Below are 20,311 nucleotides of genomic sequence, written 5' to 3'. Positions count from 1 at the left end.
GTACGGGGAGGGGGGGTGGATACTCTGATTCTTAAAACAGTTCACAACACAGTTGCACAAAAAACAAATGGTACAAGCACTAAACTTTGCACTGGAGAGACCAGATACCCTCACCTCTGTACCAACAGAAGGGAAAGGAAGGGGGTTTGGTGGGGAGAGAGGGGGAAGGAGGGTGGTGGGGAAGGAGGGTGGTGGGGAGGGCCCAATAGGACACTGCCTGAACACTAAATTGCCCCTTAACAGGAAAAAGAAGAATTGGGCACTCTAAATTTAACAAAAAGAACAGACCGAGGCCTTGTATATATTTTTTATTGTTTAAATAAAAAGATATAGTCAATCTACCTACCTTGCACATCTTTTGGGTTGTAGGGGTGAGACCCACGCAGAGACGGGGTTGATTATTTGTAGCTGATTTCTATTGCTGTTGTGAAGAGTAGAAAGTGTTAATTATTCTGCAAATTGTCAACTGAAAACATCCTTTCCTTGTTTCTGAATTTAATTGACAAATGAATTTCACAATGTGATTCATGACCTATTCTGCTGCTAACTGCTCAAAAGAACAAGCACAAGGTGAGTCCCTGTGCAATTTAATAGCAGCCAGTCTAGGTACTGGATTGGGGCAGAAAAATAGACATCAGGCTCAGTTTGGATTACACTTATTTAGTTGCACTCTCTCATTGTAAGCGGTTTCATTTCAATAACGAGGTTTTATCACTCCCCCTTAATTATTCTGATTAAAGTGCTGAGGGGCTGTCTTCCTAGACAGCTGTTATTTTAGCAGTTGGATACAATTGAGTGGCTCAATGGGCCACTCCAGAGGTCAACCACACTAATGTGGGCCAAGAATGGGTGAAGATGTTGATTTACTTCCTTAAAGGAAATTAGTGTATTCTTTGTGTTTTTTAATGACTATCCAACTGCTGGTTTAGCTCACTGGGCTAAATCGCTGGCTTTTGAAGCAGACCAAGCAGGCCAGCAGCACGGTTCGATTCCCGTACCAGCCTCTCCGGACAGGCACCGGAATGCGGCGACTAGGGGCTTTTAACAGTAACTTAATTGAAGCCTACTCGTGACAATAAGCGATTTTCATCGTCATCGTTGCTGGTGCCAGCTCTATTATTTCCATATTTTTTCAAACTGATTTAAAATTCTTAAATTGCAAAAGTGGAAGCTGAACTCGCACTTTCTAGATTATTGGTCTAGGTCTCTGCATTGCATTCAGTACAATAACCAGGGAGTAATAGACTCCATCATGTAGCCCTCACAGTGCCTGAAAACTAGCTCACAGCTTCAGTGAACAGGCTAGCATTTCAGACAGGAATGTCCAGCTGGCCTTTAACTGCTGCAGCAGGATTGTCTGACTCAGATTTGGAGATGATTAGCACGATGATGTCAGCCTGCAACAGGCATCAGTTCCCCTCACCCCAAACAGACCGTTTCAACCTTCCCGGAATGGCTGCTCAGGGACAGGGGCTAGCCACTGCACATGTAGCTAATAGCACCTCAGCAATCTTACCGGGACCGATCAGCTCCGGTAGAATAGCTAAAAGAACCACTATGAAAAGCATTGAACACACTATTGGGGTATTGAAGCAAATTGATTGATTTGGAGGCATGTACTGTGGCCATTCTTCTTGAAAAATAACTACTTAAAAGTAGATTAGCTGGAGGAACTTTATCAAAAATTAAGAAGAACAAGACGATAAAGGACACAGGTTGGGTGGATTGGCCATGTTAAATTACCCATTAATTCCAAAGATGTGCAGGTTAGGAGGGGTTATGAGGATAGGGCGGGGGAGTGGGCCTGGGTTGGGTACTCTGAGGATTGGTTCAGTCTCGATGGGCCGAATGGCCTCCTGTACTATAGGGATTCTATAATTTTATAATTAGAACCTTGCACTAGAGGACTGATACCAATGGCAGGCATGAGCTTTCAATTATCCACTGCAGTTACAAATGAGCAAAATATAGATAGCCAGCAGCCTTGTAACCACTCAGAAAAATGGATCGACATATCTGTCACTGAACTGAAGCTGCTCTTCTGACTAACTTACAGTTATCAGTCTCTTCATTGCATAACACGAACCCTGTACAGATACAGACATTGATTGGTTCTCAGGGCTAAATGAGGAAATGGGAAACCAGTGCACTGAAGCTGCTGCTCTAAAACAGGCATTGCAAAATCTGTTAAAGTAAAGGGTCCTTAAATGCAAATCCCTGAATTGTATGTCTGTTCGTTTCTCAGTGTGCTAGATATTGCTCAATCTTGAGTGGAAAAAAATGTGTGCTGGCAATGCACAGCACATCTGTCCTCTGTTAAATAGATGAAAGTTTCACCTGGACCACATTCAGTTGAATTTTTCCTTTTAGTCTTGTCTCTCGAGTCTAGTGGGTATCCTGTTTGTTTTACACGGAAAGGGTCCTCGGCTCAAAACCGGACAGAAACATTGTCAAATAGTAATCAAAGCTCTGCAATTCTAGCATGATCCTGTTTTAATTCAGCTTTTGAACCTTTGCAGTTTTTATTCTTTAAAGTTAATCCTTTACTGCGGTTTGGCTGAAGTTGCCAGTTCTACTTAAAAAGTGTCATCTGTTAAAAGAATGATTTTGCGATGTCTGCCAGATGTTTAAAATTAAATTGCTGGAAGAATCCAAAGGACAACAGACAGCCTGTGCTGACAAGTTGTGTTGCGTAGCGCTTGCCAAAAGGTTCATTTAGCAAGCTTCTCGAACCTAAAAGATTTGAATTGGGTATACAGAAGAAACCCGTCACAGAGAAAGGGAGGGAGAAAGCAAATCTGTTTTTTTTCAAGACTGCAATGATGAGGGTCAATGTGTGTGTTAAATGGAAGATATATTTTTGAATGTTTGGCAAACATTTTTTGTTTATAATCATATTATTAATCCCATCCTCCCATCACTTGCATGTGGCATGTTCAAGTTGCTGAAGCTCTCCCTTCCTCATCAAATCAGAAAGTTTTGCCACATTTTTCAGGGGAACGCCCCTTAAAGGTTCTGCGTTTTTACCAGATCGACATTCATTGTGCTGACTTTGATTGCCAATATTTGATTCAATATTCAATATACTTTGATATACCAAGACCAGCCTGCAGTACCATAGGTAGTGGATATGGCCAATGATACTTTCCTTGATCTGCTCACTTTTAATCTTTAGACCGTACAAAAATGTTAATTATTGAACAATATTTTCAGGAACTGAGATGTTTCCATTAGTGTATGTTTTGTTCTTTTGAAATGCTTTCATTTAAAAAGTAATGTGACCCAACTACCACTGCCAATACCTCCACCAATGCCACATTACTTCATTAAAAAGCCCGCATGCTTCAGTTGTATGGATGATTTCAATTCTCGTGCAGAGTCCGGCTCCAACAAACTTATCAGCACTGAAGGTTGTCATGTGAAAGTACCTTTAAGAAATGTGTGTTTATCAGTGATGTCAGAGTGTGGGTGGAGCTGGGCTGGCTGTCAGCTTTTTACTTTCATTTTAGGCTGGTTGCTGCAGGGTGTGTTTTAGTTTCGTTTTCAGTGTTGGAGCTGAAGCCAGACAGAGCAGATGTACTGTTGATCTCTCTGCCATGAAAAGACTATCTCTTGATCATTTGGTGAATTCAGAATTATAAATGTTCTCAGTAGTGAATGTAAACCTAATGTGCTTCTGGTAAAAGGTGTTTTAAATCTTATGGATGTTAGAAGGAAAGCTTAATGGATTAGTTAGTGTTGTATTCTTTGGGTTTTGTATTTGAATTGATGGTTGCTAAGATGTTCACTGTATGTTTTAAAAAGGTTAACTTGAGTTCATAGAATAAACATTGTTTTGCTTTTAAAAAATACTTCTAGATTTTGGCTGTACCACACCTGTAGAGTGGGCCGTGTGCTCCCCATACCACAATCTATTAAAAGTTGTGGGTCAGGTGAACTCCATGATACACTTTGGGGTTCTCTAAACTCTGGCCCATAACAGAGGTTAAGAAAATTGGGTTTATATTCTCTGGAATTTAGAAGGATTAAGGATGATCTAATTGAGACCTATAAAATTATGCCATTTAGAACTGAAATGAGGAGAAATTACTTCACTCAAAAAGGTTGTTAATCTGGAGAATTTTCTACCCCAGACAGTTGTGGATATTCCATTGGTGGATATATTTAAGGCTGGGATAGACAGATGTCTGATCTCTCAGGGAATTGAGAGATATGGGAAGCGGGTGGGGAAAAGGAGTTGAAGCCTAAGATCAGCCATGATCAAACTGGTGGCAGGCATGGTGGCACGTTAGCACTGCTGCCTCACAGCTCCAGGGTCGCAGGTTCAATTCTGGCCTCAGATGACTGTCTGGAGTTTGCATTTTCTCCCCATGTCTGTGTGTGTTTCCTCCGGGTGCTTCGGTTTCCTCCCACAGTCCAAAGATGTACAGGTTAGGTGGGTTGGCCATGCTAAATTGCCCCTGTGTGTGTCCAAAAAAAGTTTAGGTGGGGTTATTGGGTTACGGGGTTAGGGTGGAGGCATGGGCTTAAGTAAGGTGCTCTTTCCAAGGGCTGGTGCAGACTCGATAGACTGAATGGCCTCCTTCTGCACTGTAAATTCTATGATTCTATGAATGGTGGAGCAGTATTGATGGGCCATGTAGTCTACTCCTGCTCCTATTCCTCATATGGATCCCTATCAACAGTATCTTATTCAAGTGAAATTATTTTTCTCCTTCACCCTTTTGCTTCCTGTCCCAATAATTCTGATCGTGATGGTGTCTAGTTCAACTGACTGTTTATCATGTTTATCATGTAGAAGCCTGGAGCACGGGGTGCTGGCAGGTTGAGGGGGGCCATGGAGGCAAGATGGGTATTTTGTGCTGTTGATATGAATGAGAAATGTTGGTTCGAATATGAGACAACACCTTGCGCTTTAAATAGTGCCAAGAGATCTTTCATGTCAGCCTGAACCACTGGGACTCAACGTAATATTTCATCTAGATGACATGGCCTCCAATACCACAGCACCCCATTAGTGCTACATTGAAGTAATCAGCCACTTTAAATACTGAAGTCCTGGTGTGAGCTTGAACCACAATACTGGCTGTTTCTGAAGCCAAAGAGCACCTACTTAGGCCAATGCCTCTGCCCTATCCCCATAACCCAGTAACCCCATCTAACTTTTTGGACACTTAAGGGGAATGACTCAGACATGAGAATGCTCAGCCAACAATGAGTTAAGTTGGTACTTCGGGAAATATACTTTCACAGAACAAGGACGAGCTAGGATTTTGCATATATCAAATTTGCAAGTAAGTGGATTTGAATATACTCCAAAGATAAATAATTCAAAAAGAATGACAAGCAGGCTTGTGTCCCAGTGTTTGCCTGTAATAGTCTTCATACTACCCTCCTATTTGGGTGGGATTTTCCTGCCTTTCCCGTTGGAGGAGTCTTCTGGTTCCACTGAAGAAAACTCCACCTGCGACAGGTTCCCCATTGTGGCTGGCGAGCATAACAAATGGTCATTGACTTTGGCAAGACCAGAAAATCCTGGCCCAAGGCTGTTTCTGAAGCCACAACATTTGTCGTTTGCTCATAGCATCACAAAATCACTACAGTGCAGAAAGAGGCCATTCAGCCCATTGTGTCTGCACTGACTCTCTGAAAGAGTACCTACTTAGGCCAACGGCCATGCCCTATCCCTGTAACCCAGTAACCCCACCTAACGTTTTGGACACTAAGGCAATTTAGCATGGTCAGTCCACCTAACCTGAACATCTTTGTGACTGTAGGAGGAAATCGGAGCACCAGGAGAAACCCACGCAGACACGGGGAGAACGTGCAAACTCCACACAGTAACCCGAGGTTCGAATCGAACCCGGTCCCTTGTGCAGTGAGGCAGCAGTGCTAAGCACTGTGCCACAGTGCTGCCTGCACAACCTTTTGTACTTATAGTGAGGCGTCCAAGCAAGGAACAGGTGAAGGCCTAGCAGCATAGAAATGTCCGATGCTGTCTAAATACGTGCCGGGGTGAGATCTCTATTAATGTCATTGTGCATAATAGACAGATGGTTAATGGAACATGATCATCTGCACAGCAAACCACACATTTCAAAGCACTTTAAACACTGCCTGAGATTGGGGACTACATTCCCTCCAAGTACCGCCCGCCTGACCACACAGCGATTTTACATTGGGGCTGGCAAGGCAGCGGAGTAGAAGCCTGCCCTTTCCCAATTGAAACCCTTCCGTTTTCTGCCCAGCCTCAAGGCTAGTGGAATAATTGAACCTGTGTGGAGAAAGACCAAAAATCAAGAGAGTTAGATCTCTGGCCGAAAGAGTGGGATGCCTCCATCATAAGCCCCCTCCTTTAAGATTATGCAAATCTCCTGCAATATCACTGGACACTGGAGATTGCAACATTTCACCAGCAGGAAGGACAAAACGAAACTCCAGCAACTCAGCTCTCTCAGACCTGCACTAAAATATCAGTCACATGATGAATGCAAGGCTGGAATTGCACATAAACCTTAGAACTGGTATTCTAACAACTAAGTCAAGCCAGCAATTTTGAAAACCAGCTAAAATGACATTGTAGCCCAGTTGACAGGATCCTGGTGACTTGGTTAGATGGTATGGCTCCTGGCCCAAGTCATGGGGCTTGAACATGTAAGCTAAGTTGGCCACAGAGATCAATACCTAGGAAGTGACAGATTGTCAGAAATGTTGATCAATTGAAGGTCATTTGGGAGCATGGAGGTCTGTTGTTATTTATTCCAATTACAAGGAGCTCATGGATTTCTTTGTCACCAAGATTGAGAGTATCTGATCAGCTGCCTCTGCTGCTTCCCCAGTTCACCTATTCCATGGGGCCAAACTTCCTCTAAGACGACCCTCTTGCTGAGCTCTGAATGTGCAACTTTCTCTAGTTTATTTCCAATCCCTCCTAAGACTCTCTGAGCTCACCTTGTCCATTTGGCCTGCCTCCTGCTTCCTCAACACCATTCCTCCCAAACTGCCGACCACCCAACTTCCCTTCCTGGCTCCCATGTTAGCAGACGTTGTTAACGACCCTCAGTCTCTGTCCTCCTCTCCTTCAAATCTGCATCATTACCCTTCTCCCCAAATAACAAACCTGATGACCCCATTAACCTTGCAAACTGCTGCCCCATCTCTAATCATCTTTACCTCTCCAAAGTCCTTAAATGTTTTGTTACTTCCCAAATCCATGCCCATCTTTCCCAAAATTCCATATTTGAACCCTACCAAGGTTACCTTAATTACAGTACCAAAACAGTTCTTGTCATTAAGAAATGATCTCTTATGTGACAGTGACAAAAATCCTTCCTTATATTTCTCAACTTCCTTGCAGTCTTTGAAATGACTGACCACTCCATCCTCCTCCAAATGTCTCTACCTTCATCTAGCAGGGCGAAGCTATTCTCAATTTTTAGCTAATCGGCGTCGGCGCAACATCGAGGGCCGAAGGGCCCGTACTGCGCTGTAGTGTTCTATGTTCTATGTTCTAATCAGGGCCGGGATTTTCCCCTACCTGGCGGGGGGGGGTCCCGGCATAGCAGAGTGGCGCCAACCACAGTAGTCTCAGTACCTTTAGGGGCTAGGCCCGCGCCGGAGTGGTTTCCGCTCCGCTGATGGCGCCAAAGCCGGCTCCAACGGCCTTTGGTGCTACGCCGCCCGGCGTCGGACCTAGCCGAAAGGCTTTCGCCAGTCCGCGCATGCGCCGGTGCGTCAGCGGCTGCTGACGCCACCACCGGCGCATGCGCGGTAGGGGGGTCTCTTCGCCTCCGCCATGGTGGGGGCCGTGGCGGCAGCAGAAGAAAAAGAGTGCCCCCATGGCACTGGCCCGCCCGCCGATCGGTGGGCCCCGATCGCGGGCCAGGCCACCGTGGGGGGCACCCCCTTGGGGTCCGATTGCCCCGCGCACTCGCCCCCCTCCCCAGGACCCCGGGGGCCCGCTCGCGCCGCCAATCCCGCTGGCACCAGAGGTGGTTTAAACCACGTCGGCGGGACATGCCGATCGGCGGGGCGTGATTCCCGCTCCCGCCGATTCCCGGGTGACGGAGAATTCCGGCCACGGCGGGGGCGGGATTTACGCCGGCCCCGGACGATTCCCCGACCGTGCGGGGGGTCGGAGAATTCCGTCTCCTAGCTCTGGTCACCAGTAATGGCTTCTCTTCCCATTTTCATATATTTACCTCTGGTGACCCCTAGAATCTATTTGTGGGCCCCTCCTATTTCCGATTTAGATATTGCCACTCAATGACATCATCTGAAAACAACATCTGTTGCCACAGGTAATTGACAAGTCTGTTTAACATGGATAGGTAGTTGCATATCAACAGACACACGATTCTTGACAAAAATTAGGCACAGTTCCAGTGGCAAGGGAACTTTGATGACTGGGGTCCTCCCTATTGCTGCAACCTTCATCCACCATCGCACCTGTTGATCCATACGAGTATCTTCCCCCCCATCCAGCGTTGAGGACTTGTTTTGGATTGCAATTTATCTGGTTCCTCCCCTCCGACCTGACCATCGTGGGTGACCCTGTCAGAGTTTGGGACTCCCAATGGCATTGCTCTCAAGATCAATAGAACATTCAAGCCTCTCCACCACGGCACAGTGGCAATTCAAGGAAAGGTACTTGGCAGTATACATCAAGATTAACGGAGAAACCTTACCAAACATGGAACATTTCCTATATCTGAGGAGCCACCTCTCCTCTAAGGTTGACATCAATGTGGAGGTTGAACATATCCAATCCGCTAGTGCCTCCTTCGATGTCTAAAGACAAGTCTTTGGCGGCCATGCCACTTTTGCTGACACCAAGATCCTCATGCACCAGGCAGTCCTCCTCTTCTATAAAGCTCAGAAACTTGGACGACATTCAGATGCCACCTCATGGCCCTGGAGAGTTTCCATATATGCTGTCTCAGATTTGTTTCTCTGCACCAGTTGGGAGGATGGGCGTATTTACATCAGTGTCTTTGAAGGTGCCAAAAGAACCAGCATCGAGGCCATGATCATCCGAAACCAACTTCGCTGGGCCGGCCACGTGCTTAGGAAGTCAGAGTCCCGACTGGCAAAGAAAATCTTCTTCGCCCAGCTCAAGGAAGGCTTCCGAAAAAGAAGGGGACAAAGAAAGTGCTTCAAAGACACTCTGAAGACCTTAAGAAATGCAACATCGACGTTAATGTTGGGAGACCCTTGCTCAGAGGAGACCTACTTGCAGGAACCTCCTGATTGAAAGAACACAATTCTTTGAGGACATCCAACAGCAAGAGGAGGCCTGGAAAAGGAGCCCGAGAAAGAAATACCAACGATCTTCAGTCCAAGGATCGATCCCACCTCCTGGAAACACGTGTGTGTGGTCGAAGATACAGCTCTTGGATCTGGCTCATCAGCCATGAAAGAACCCAAAGGACCCATGATTAGTATCACTGAGTTTCTTAGATGGACAATCATGCTTGGTAGCGAGTGATCGCTGAAGAAGACAGACAAGTAACATTCTCGCCAGACTTGTGCCAGGAAATGGCCACCTCCAACAAGAGAGAATCTAACCACCGTTTGCTGACCTGAATGGGCTCTCGATAAAACAATGACTCTGTTTTATTCAACATTCAAAGCCCTGCATGGTCTGATCCCTCCTCAACTCTATGGTATCCTCCAGCCCTTCAACCTTCCAAGATATCTGCACTCCTCTAATTCTGGTTTCTTGAGCAACCCCTGATTTTATTTGCTCCAACACTGGTGACCTTGCTTTCGGCTGTCTACACTCCAAAGCTCTGGAGTTTCCTCCTTGAGCCTGTCCAACTCTACCGTCCTCCTTTAATTTTATTTATTGGACTGAAGAAAGGTGTATAGTGGGGTTCCCCAATTGTCAGTTCTATGACTGTTTCTTTTCTTGATCCACATTAATGAACTAGATTTGGATCTCGAACAGTATGTAATCTGCACGGGAGCAAGCTATCTTAGATCTGGTCCGGTGTAATGAGACAGGAATAATTAATGACCTCATAGTTAGGAGTGATCATAGTAGGGTTGAATTCAAAACACAGATGGAGTGTGAGAAGGTAAAATCCAATACCAGTGTCTTGTGCTTAAACAAAGGAGACTACAATGGGATGAGGGAGGAGTTGGCTAGGGAACATTGGGAGCAAAGACTTTGTGATAGGACAATTGAGGAATAGTGGAGGACTTTCAAAGAGATTTTTCACAGTGCTCAGAAAAGGTTTTTATCAGTGAAAATGAAGGACTGTAGGAAAAGGGATAATCAGCCATGGAAATCTCAGGAAATAAAGGAGGGTATCAAATTGAAAGAAAGGGCATACAAAATGGCAAAGATTAGTGGGAAACTAGAGAATTGGGAAATCTTTAAAGGTCAACAGAAAGTCATGAAAAGAGCTATAAAGAAAAGTAAGCTAGATCATGAGAGTAAACTAGCTCAAAATATCAAAACAGATAGCAAAGATTTCTACAAATATATAAAACGAACAAGAGTAGCTAAGGTAAACATTGGTCCTTTAGAGGATGAGAAGGGGGATTTAATAATGGGAAATTAGGAAATGGCTGAAGCTTGAACAGGTATTTTGTGTTGGTTTTCACAGTGGAAGACACAAATAACATGCCAAAAACTGTTGGCAAGGAGGCTATGGCAAGTGAGAATGTACAAATGATCATTGTCACTAAGGAGGTAGCGTTGGGCAAGCTAATGGGGCTAAAGGTAGATAGGTCTCCTGGCCCTGATGGAATGCGTCCCAGGGTACTAAAAGAGGTGGCGGGGGAAAAGGCAAATGTGCTCCTGCTAATTTACCAAAATTCTCTGGACTTTGGGGCAGTTCTGGCAGATTGGAAAACAGCAAATGTGACACTATTGTTTAAAAAAAGAGGTGGACAAAAGGCGGGTAACTATAGGTCAATTAGCTCAACGTCTAGTGGGGAAAATGCTTGAATCTATTGTTAAGGAAGAAATAGCAAGACAAATGGATAGAAATTGTCCCATTGGACTGATGCAGCATGGGTTCATGAAAGACAGGTCATGTTTTCCTAATCTATTAGAATTCTTTGAGGACATAAGGAGCATAGTGGGCAACGGGGAATTGATGGATGCGGTGTTTCTGGATTTCCAGAAGGCATTCGACAAGGTGCCGCAGAAAAAGCTGCTGCATAAGATAAAGCGCATGCCATTACAGGTAATATCTTAGCATGGATAGAGGATTGCTTAACTGACAGAAAACAAAGATTGGGATATATGGGGGGGCGGAATTCTCCGCTCTCCACGCGCCGTGGGAGAATCGCGGGAGGGCCTCCCGACATTTTTTACGTCCCCCTGGCGCCCCCCCCCGCTCGTAAAAATTGCCGCTCGCCGTTTTTCACGGCGAACGCCGATTCTCCGAGCCCAATGGGCCGAGCGGCCGGACCTTCACGCCCGTTTGACCATGGCAGCAACCACACCTGGTCGCTGCATTCGTGAAATGGGCCCCAGATGCCCGTTTGGGCCCGATTGGGATGGGAGCACCACGACAGGCAGCACGGCAGCATGGTGGTTAGCATAAATGCTTCACAGCTCCAGGGTCACAGGTTCGGTTCCCGGCTGGGTCACTGTCTGTGCGGAGTCTGCACGTCCTCCCCGTGTGTGCGTGGGTTTCCTCCGGGTGCTCCGGTTTCCTCCCACAGTCCAAAGATGTGCGGGTTAGGTGGATTGGCCATGCTAAATTGCCCGTAGTTTCCTAAAAAGTAAGGTTGGGGGGGGGGGTTGTTGGGTTACGGGTATAGGGTGGATACATGGGTTTGAGTAGGGTGATCATTGCTCGGCACAACATCGAGGGCCGAAGGGCCTGTTCTGTGCTGTACTGTTCTATCTCTATCTATGACTGTGCTCGGGAGGGGACAGGCCCGCGATCGGTGCCCACCGATCGTCGGGCCAGTGTCCAAAACAAACGCACTCTTTCCCCTCCGCCGCCCAGCAAGATCAAGCCGCCACGTCTTGCCGGGCGGCTGAGGAGACAGACGGTCACTGCGCATGCGCGGGTTCGTGCTGTCTGCGCGATGAAGTCATCCGCGCATGCGCGGGTTGGAACCGGCAACCCGCGCATGCGCGGATGACCTCACAAATGCGCCGTTTTGCGCGTCATTTCCGGTACGACGGTGGCCGGCTCCTAGCCCCCTGGGTGGGAGTGAATTAAGTGCGGGGAGCGGGCCCCGTGGCCGTCGTGAACCTTGGCCGATTTCACGACGGCCATCCCGATTTTTATCGGGAGCGGAGAATACCGCTCGGGTTGTTTTTCTGGTTGGTGACTAGTGGCTAGTGGTGTGCCTCAGGGATCAGTTTTGGGACCGCAATTGTTTACAATTTATATATATGATTTGGAGTTGGGGACCAAGTCTAAAGTATCAAAGTTCGCAGATGAGTGGTAGAGCCAAGAGTGCAGAGGAAAATAAAAGTCTGTAGAGGGATATAGATAGTTTAAGTGAGTGGGGAAGGGTCTGGCAGATGGAGTTCAATGTTGATAATTGTGAGGTCATCCATTTTGGTAGGAATAACAGCAAATTGACTATTATATAAATGATAGTATTGCAATCTGCTGCTGTGCAGAGGAACCTGGATGCCCTTGTGCATGAATCACAAAATGTTGGTTTGCAGGTGCAGCAAGTAATTAAGAAGGCAAATGGAATGTTGTCCTTCATTGCTAGATGGATGGAATTTAGGGAAAGCAGGGAGGTTATGTTCCAGCTGTATAGGGTGCTGGTGAGGCCACACCTGAAGTGCTGTGTACAGTTTTGGTCACCTAACTTGAGAAAGGATGTCCTGGCACTGGAAGGCGTGCAGAGGAGATTCACTAGGTTGATTCCGGAGTTGAGAGGATTATCTTATGAGGAGAGACTAATTAGACTGGGACTATACTCATCGGAATTTAGAAGAATGAGGGGGGGATCTTATAGAAACATATAAAATTATGAAGGGAATAGATAGGATTGAAGGTTGTTTCCACTGGCGGGTGAAACTAGAACTACGACGTATAGCCTCATAATAAGAGGGAGCAGATTTAGGACTGAGTTGAGGAGGAACTTCTTCACCCAAAGGGTCATGAATCTGTGGAATTCCCTGTCCAGTGAAGCAGTTGAGGCTACCTCGTTAAATGTTTTTAAGGCAAAGGTAGATAGACTTTTGAACAGTAAAGGAATAAAAGGTGAACGGATGAGTAAGTGGAGCTGAATCCACAAAAAGATCAGCCATGATGTTACTTAATGGCGGAGCAGGCTCGATGGGCCAGATGGCCTACTCCTGCTCCTAGTTCTTATATTCTTATGTTTAAAATTTGCAGGTGACACAAAACTCTAAAGTACATTGAACAGTGAGAAGGATAGTGATGAGCTTCAAAAGGATGTGGGTGAAGTAGAAGGATGTTCAGGTTAGTAAGGGTTAATGTGGGACAGGGAGAACAATAACACCCACTTTATGATGTAGAGAGTCACATGATGATAAACTGAGTATAGCGTGAGTCTCAGTGAAGTAGGCATGAAGATAGCACCTAGACAGAGCTAAAACGGAGAGATACATGTACAGGTGTGTGCTAACAATAAACAATTGATGTTCAACTACACAAGCCTCCAGATCTCTTAGACAGATTTCAGAAAATCTTACCAACAATAGGCACTGGATGGAGATGGCAAATGAAATTTAAAGCAGAAAAGTGTGAATGGAATTATACATTTTGGTAGGATATTGTTGTAACCTGTCCAGATCCTATTGGCTGGGGGCAATTGTTTATCCCTGGAATCTTGGAGAAGGTGAGCTCCCCCGATAAGGGGGTGGAGCAATTGTTAATCTCTCAGCTGTATAAATAGAGCTGGCCAATTCAGTACCGGCTCACGACAGAAGCGAGAGTAGTGATACAGGTGCTATGTAAATATTGTTGTAAATAAAATTTATTTTCTTTTTGACTTTATAGACCCGTGCTGGACCCTTCATGGCCCTCACAAAAGAAATAAAGGATAAAATTCTAAAGGGGGTGCAGGAGCCGCGGGATCTGTGGGTATATGTGCACAAGAAATTGAAAGTAGCAGGGTAGATTCAGAAAGTGGTTAAAAAGACACAGGGGATTCTGGACTTCATAAATATAAATATTAAGTACAGAAACAAGGAAGCGATGATGAAGTTTTCTAAAACATTGCTTCAGCCTCAAATGAAATACTCCACCAATTATGGTCACCATACTTTAGGAAGGCAATGAAGGCTTTGGAGAGGGTGTAGAAGAGTTCTGAGAATGGTTCCAGGGATGAGGAATTTCAGTGGCATTTATAAATTGGTGAGGTAGGGGCAGTTCTCCTTAGTTAAGTGGAGATTAAAAGATTAGATGTAGGTATTCAAAATCACGAGGCGTCTAGAGAGAATAGATGGAGAGAAACTATTCCCATTGGCGAAAGGGTCAAGAACCAAAATACACCATTTATTAAAGTACAAGTTGTTATTGTTATTCATTCCTGAAATGCGAGCACCACTGTCAAAGTCAGCATTTATCATCCTCCCTGACATTTATCACTCGCATTTATCATCTATCCATCCTTGGTGGAGAGCTACTTTCATTCATGACCATCACTGAATCACCCACCATTAATATCCTCTGAGGGTTATCATTTAACAAAATCATTAATTAGAGTAGCCACTTAAATACTGGGCTACAAGAGCAGACTTTATGATGGTAAAGCCGAAAGTATTTTGTATTGCAAATTGATGAATTTTGATCGAGGAAACAAATTTACTTTAAAGTCTCCAACATAACAACCAGATCACCACTTCCCAAAAGCTGCCTTGAATACAGGCCATGTTTAACTTTGAAAGACAAAGAAGGGGAACTGCAGGAGTGCATTGGTTTAGGTTTGGGAGATTGATTTACACTGCTCAAAATGTGACCACATCAGGAAACCAGCTCCAACCTACTGACTTCCAAATTCAACTCTTCTGCATGAAGCGGTTTGCATACAATCCCTCAGGAGAGGGGTACAAAAAGGTCACTCAACATCTGCAGAAAGAACAGTTGCGGAATTATGCATGTAGCACCTGTGTGTGTCTTCACTTTTGTTTTTTATCTTCCTTTTAAAAAGCTGTTCTCTGCAGATTCTTCCACTTCAGATAAAAGGTCTACACCTGAATTGTTAACTTACCTGGTTAAAGAGTGCAATGTGCAAATTTTGTGCTCAAAACCTTTTTGTAAGTTATAGGTTCTTTTACATAGAACATAGAACAGTACAGCACAGAACAGGCCCTTCGGCCCTCGATGTTGTGCCGAGCAATGATCACCCTACTCAAACCCACGTATCCACCCGACACCCATAACCCGTAGTTAAACATTGACTACAAAATGGAAATATAAAAATTGCTTCCTTTGTGCAAACATTTTCAGCACTTATTTTTACACTGAAAACTTTGACAGCTGGAGCAACCTCCACAAGGTCAACATTAGTTCTGGGTCTTTAGAAAGACAGTGTGTGAAATTAAAGAATGCAGAAAGGGGAATAGGCCGGATAGCTCTTTTTATTGGCCGGTGCAGACACAATGGACAGAATTTTATCAGCTCCTAGTAATCGGAACAGAGGTGAGAAGGCTGAGAAAATAGTCAGGAGTTGCATCAGGATGGCTCCCAACACAATCCCATTGCAAGGGAACTTTCCCAGTGTTAGTCTGTGAGGTGCATCAGTTGCCCGGATCTTGAAGGTGGGCAGCCAAATTGTATCATTGAAGAATATGTTAATAACATTTTACAAAATGTTATCCGGTATAAAGAATTGGGTGTTCTTTCCACTCCCTTTTAAGCATTTATGTTTATTAGTTATGCAAATGTCGATGATAAGGAAATAAGTTGTGTTTAACTTGGCTGGATACATGGTGGTAGGAACTCTCCACGACTACAATCAGAGTTGACAACCCCATTTGGACAAAACTGTAATACTGTATAAATATTAGACAGGTAATGTAAAGCCAGAATTTAAAACATTTCTTGCAAGGACTGAAAATGTGAAATGTGGCTGCAAACCATTAGCAAGACAAATCGCCATTATCGGGGAGTCAGTGGCGCAGTGGTATTGTTACTGGACTAGTAATCCAGAGACCCAGGTTAGTGCTCTGGGGACCCGGGTTCAAATCCCACCATGGCAGACATCGAAATTTGAGTTCAATAAAAATCTGGAATTAAAAGTCTGATGATGACCATGAAACCATTGTCGATTGTTGTAAAGGTCCATCTGGTTCACGAATGTCCTTCGGGGAAGGAAATCTGCCATCCTTACCTGGTCTGGCCTACATGTGATTCCAGATGCACAGCAATGTGGTTGACTCTCAAATGCCCTCTGAAACGGCTTAGCAAATCAATCAGTTCAATAAATGCTGGCCCAGCCAGCGACGTCCACATCCCATGCATGAATAAATAAGAAAACCTGATTGTTTGCCAATGGTTCCTACATTATAGAGGAGGGCACCTCTCAACATTATCCGTCTTATGCTTTAGAGCAGTTGAGCATTAAAACTAAGGGACACCAATTCAATATTAGGAATTACCCTTTTAAGACAGAGGTGAGGAGAATCTTTCCCCGAAAGGGCTGTGCGACTTTGGAACCCTGACTCAGATGGCGGCGGAGATGGGGGGGGGGGGGGGGGGGGGGGGGGCGGGGTCACTGAATATTTTTATGGCGGTGGTAGATATTATGGCGGTGGTAGATAGATTCTTGTTAGGCAAGGGAATCAAAGATTACCAGGATAGATAGGAAATGTGGAACTCGCACAAAGAGATCAGCCATAATCTTATTGTATGGTGGAGCAGGATTGAGCAGCTGAATGGCCTACTTCTGCTCCTTTTGTATGTTTGTATATGAAATGTAATGTTTCTTTGAATGTTAAGATGTCTTTGTTGTAAACAACTACATGGCATGATTTTTTAAAGAGGCGCGTCCAAACTGGGGGAAATTCAGATATATCAAATTAATTGATGTAAGCCTTTTATTGTAAATAGACATCAATACTGAGAGTAGATGATGAGACAGTGTATTGTGAATCATAACCTGCAGTTCACTAAAATGTACCAATTCATGACCATTATGCTACGGTTCTGAAGATTGTTGAAATTTCCATAACACAGAATTATTTTTATTGTTTTATTTCCATAAATGAAGGACTAAAAGCTAATAACATCTTGCATTTTGTAAACTGCACAACGTGAATTCGAGTGAACGGGCTGAACAGTTTAAACAGCACAGAAAGTTTGCAAGCAAGTACAGCAAACACTTGAGGCAAATAACAGGTTGGTCTCTATTGCGATCAGTTTGGAGCACAAGAATATGGAAGTTTCGCTACAACTGTAAGAGGTTTCGGTGAGACCACACCTGGGGCAGAGTTTTATGGTCCTTCGTCGGTGGGTTTGCATTTTTGGTCTCAGCAAATCAAAGGATATGGGGAGTGGGTGGGAAAGTGGAACTGAGGCAGAAGATCAGCCATGACTGGGCTGGATGGTGGAATAGTTACCCCAGCCCCCATTTCTTATGCCCTTATGTTCTTATCAGTGTCAGCAGTGCATTAGCCTATTTTAGTCATTTATCACAGGAACTGTGATACTTGTAATTTCTTGTTGTTACACTGCACTTTTTAAAAATCTGAACGAACACAAAGAATTACTTTTAACTTAAGTGACATAGCACATTCTCCCCGTGTCTGCGTGGGTTTCGCCCCCACAACCCAAAAATGTGCAGAGTAGGTGGATTGGCCACGCTAAATTGCCCCTTAATTGGAAAAAATAATTGGGTAATCTAAATTTATAAAAAAAAACTTAAGTGACATTGTGACAGGAAATGTGTCAGCCATTCAGCACCAGCAACATTTCAGAATAGGGATAAATGTTCAGTCGGTCTGCTTTTTTCTGGTGATTGAGGGAGGAATGTTGGTTGGAATATGAAAAAAACTCCCTGATCTTTAAATAGTGCCATTAGATATTTAAGGTCCACTTAGATCACAGATTCAGAGGCAGAGGAGCCTTCAGCTTAATGTCTCATTTCTTATACGGTATGCCAGTCTGTATTAGATACTCACACCCTGATGTAGGGTGCAAACCAACAACCTTTCAAATCATATGTGAAAGAATAAGTTAGCCAAAGGTGATAATGAACAGGAAAACACCCTCAAATGTACTTACGTAGATCTCCAAAAGTTCCCTTTGTTACCTTTTGGGCTCTTAGGACGGATACAGTTAGTCTGTGGGAAACCTGATGTTCAACCTAAAAAAAAGACAGATTGGAAATCAGGGTTTAAAAGCTGTGAAGAACCCCTCTGATCAGGCTATGAGTTTCTCAGTTTGTTTCAAAGTTAAGAAATACGCTTTATAAATTGGACCCACACAAAAGTCACAACTCGTATGATGTAAACATTATTTTATGATAGTTCAAAGGAGTTTTTATACTGACGGGTTCTTTGTTCAAGTCTTGAGTGGGTGGCATCTGTGCCCACGATCTTCCAACCTTGCCAGCACCCTCCTCCCCCAACCGTGTTTCTACAGCTAAAGCAAAATTCCTTATCCTGAGGGCATAATCGGAAACCTCTGTTTTCTAGGGTCTACTCTTCAGTCGTACTAAGGAATGAGTCTTTTCAATGTAAATGCAGAGGTCAGCATACAGGTGTCATTCTCCAGCAACCAAAGCGGTTGAATCATAAAACTTAGAGGAGCACCAGGTCAGTGGTTAAAATTTAACTTTAGCACTTTGCTCCACTTATCTCTGATGCCCACAGGACGAGAGCAGGTCCAGCAGGCGACCCTGTGCTAAGGTAGTGACAACATCTCTCCTGATAACTTATTGTCCAAGTGGCAGATTTGAGAAATGGATAAAGTTTGTTTCTCCAACACTGTTGGAAGAACTTTTGTCTCCACTTTAAAACATAAGTAATACTTTTTCCGACAGCACGCCAGAACTGTTGCGAAACTTTACAAAGACACAGAGCATAATTCACAACAATGGAAAACAGATTTAATTCCAGACAGCTTTTCTGAACAATTCTCCAGACGATTCCAAAACCATGCCTCCTCTCACCAAAAGCAGACTTCAGCTGTCCAACAGGCTTATCTTATTACACTTGAATGACAGTTAGAATGTGTTTTATTGTTCAACGGAACAACAAATGTTTCCAGTGATAGGCTACTGCAACCAAAACACATCAAAAATGGTGATGCACAGTTATGAAGTCTTAAACTGCCTTAGATACTGTAGTTAATACTTCTGACCTAAATACAGAGCACAATAAGTAGCTTTCCACATTCACAGCAGTAATCATTCACTTTGACGTTCCACACCAAGCCATCAAAAACTCATTAAAACTATCGTCCGGGTTTTTCTCCAGAATGTCCAGGAGCATATTTATATTAAATAACAGTGTGATCTGCTTGATATTGCCTATCAGCCCTCCCCATGGCTGCCATAAAATGAAGATGTTCAGCCGATAGTAGACCTCAAGTGTGGAACGATCCAGGTTGTTGAAAATTCTGAATGGACCAGAGAGAAGCACATAAAATTCTTCAATGTGCTTACGTAGAAAATGAAGAAAACTTAATAAAAGTGTCCCAAAAAAATAGAATCAGAACATCTTTACCGTATGAAGATTGATTTATCAAGAGGCTGCTGAAGGCTGTCCAAGAGGCAGAAGAAGAGGAGAATAATGTGATTCTCACCCTGATTAAAGGCACTGAATGTCTTTTTCTCGCAAGATCCAATGGATAACTAATCAACATGATGGTTTCAAGTCACCCCCTAACAGTATTACAGCACTTCCCTTCTAGTAGGCAATGTCAATCAGCAATTTGTAGACTGACCCACCACAGGTGTTCTGACAGGCTTGGTTCAATCTTCTTTCGTCGATTTAATAGGATAAATAAGGAGGTGGAGTTAACCAGAGGGAGCTCAAACAGATCAAGCAGACAGTGCAAAGAACTTTGCCGTGCCTTAGCAGCTGTGGATTATTGGGCACAGGGCTAGCAAGAAATGATTTGTGCTGCCAAAGTCCAGCTACTCATAAGGCGGACTCATGATAGTTACATGAGGAATAGGCGCAGCAGAGGGCCATTCGGTTCCTCGCTCAGCTCTGCCATTCAATAGGACCCTGGCTGCCCCTCTGCCTAAACTCTTGCCTGCTCACCATATCCTTGATTCCCTGAGAGATCAAATATCCGTCTATCTTAGCGTTGAATATATTCAATGATGGATCATTCACAACCCTTGCAGTGTGGAGAATTCCAAAGGCTCACAGCCCTCTGAATTAGAATATTTCTCCTCA

The 20,311-nt window shown here is 44.3% G+C and overlaps 1 protein-coding gene across 4 annotated transcripts in view; it reads right to left on the bottom strand.

Annotated features, from left to right (window-relative positions):
* Positions 1-20,311, bottom strand: part of LOC119964711 (cytosolic phospholipase A2-like) — a 183,268-nt gene that overhangs the window by 104,616 nt on the left and 58,341 nt on the right. The window contains exons 1-2 of one of the 4 annotated variants that reach the window (XM_038794592.1): positions 19,710-19,848; positions 18,186-18,267 (exon numbers count right to left, since the gene is read on the bottom strand). In XM_038794592.1, coding sequence (XP_038650520.1) covers positions 18,186-18,267; positions 19,710-19,769 — 142 coding nt within the window. In that variant the 5' untranslated portion in view covers positions 19,770-19,848. Of the gene's footprint in view, positions 1-18,185; positions 18,268-19,074; positions 19,571-19,630; positions 19,849-20,311 lie in introns of those variants that run through there. The other 3 variants (XM_038794594.1, XM_038794595.1, XM_038794593.1) reach the window with 3 other exon arrangements.

Source organism: Scyliorhinus canicula, chromosome 4 (genome assembly GCF_902713615.1).
Source record: "Scyliorhinus canicula chromosome 4, sScyCan1.1, whole genome shotgun sequence".
Classification (NCBI taxonomy): Eukaryota; Metazoa; Chordata; class Chondrichthyes; order Carcharhiniformes; family Scyliorhinidae; genus Scyliorhinus; species Scyliorhinus canicula.
This window is presented reverse-complemented; position numbering and strand designations above follow the sequence as displayed.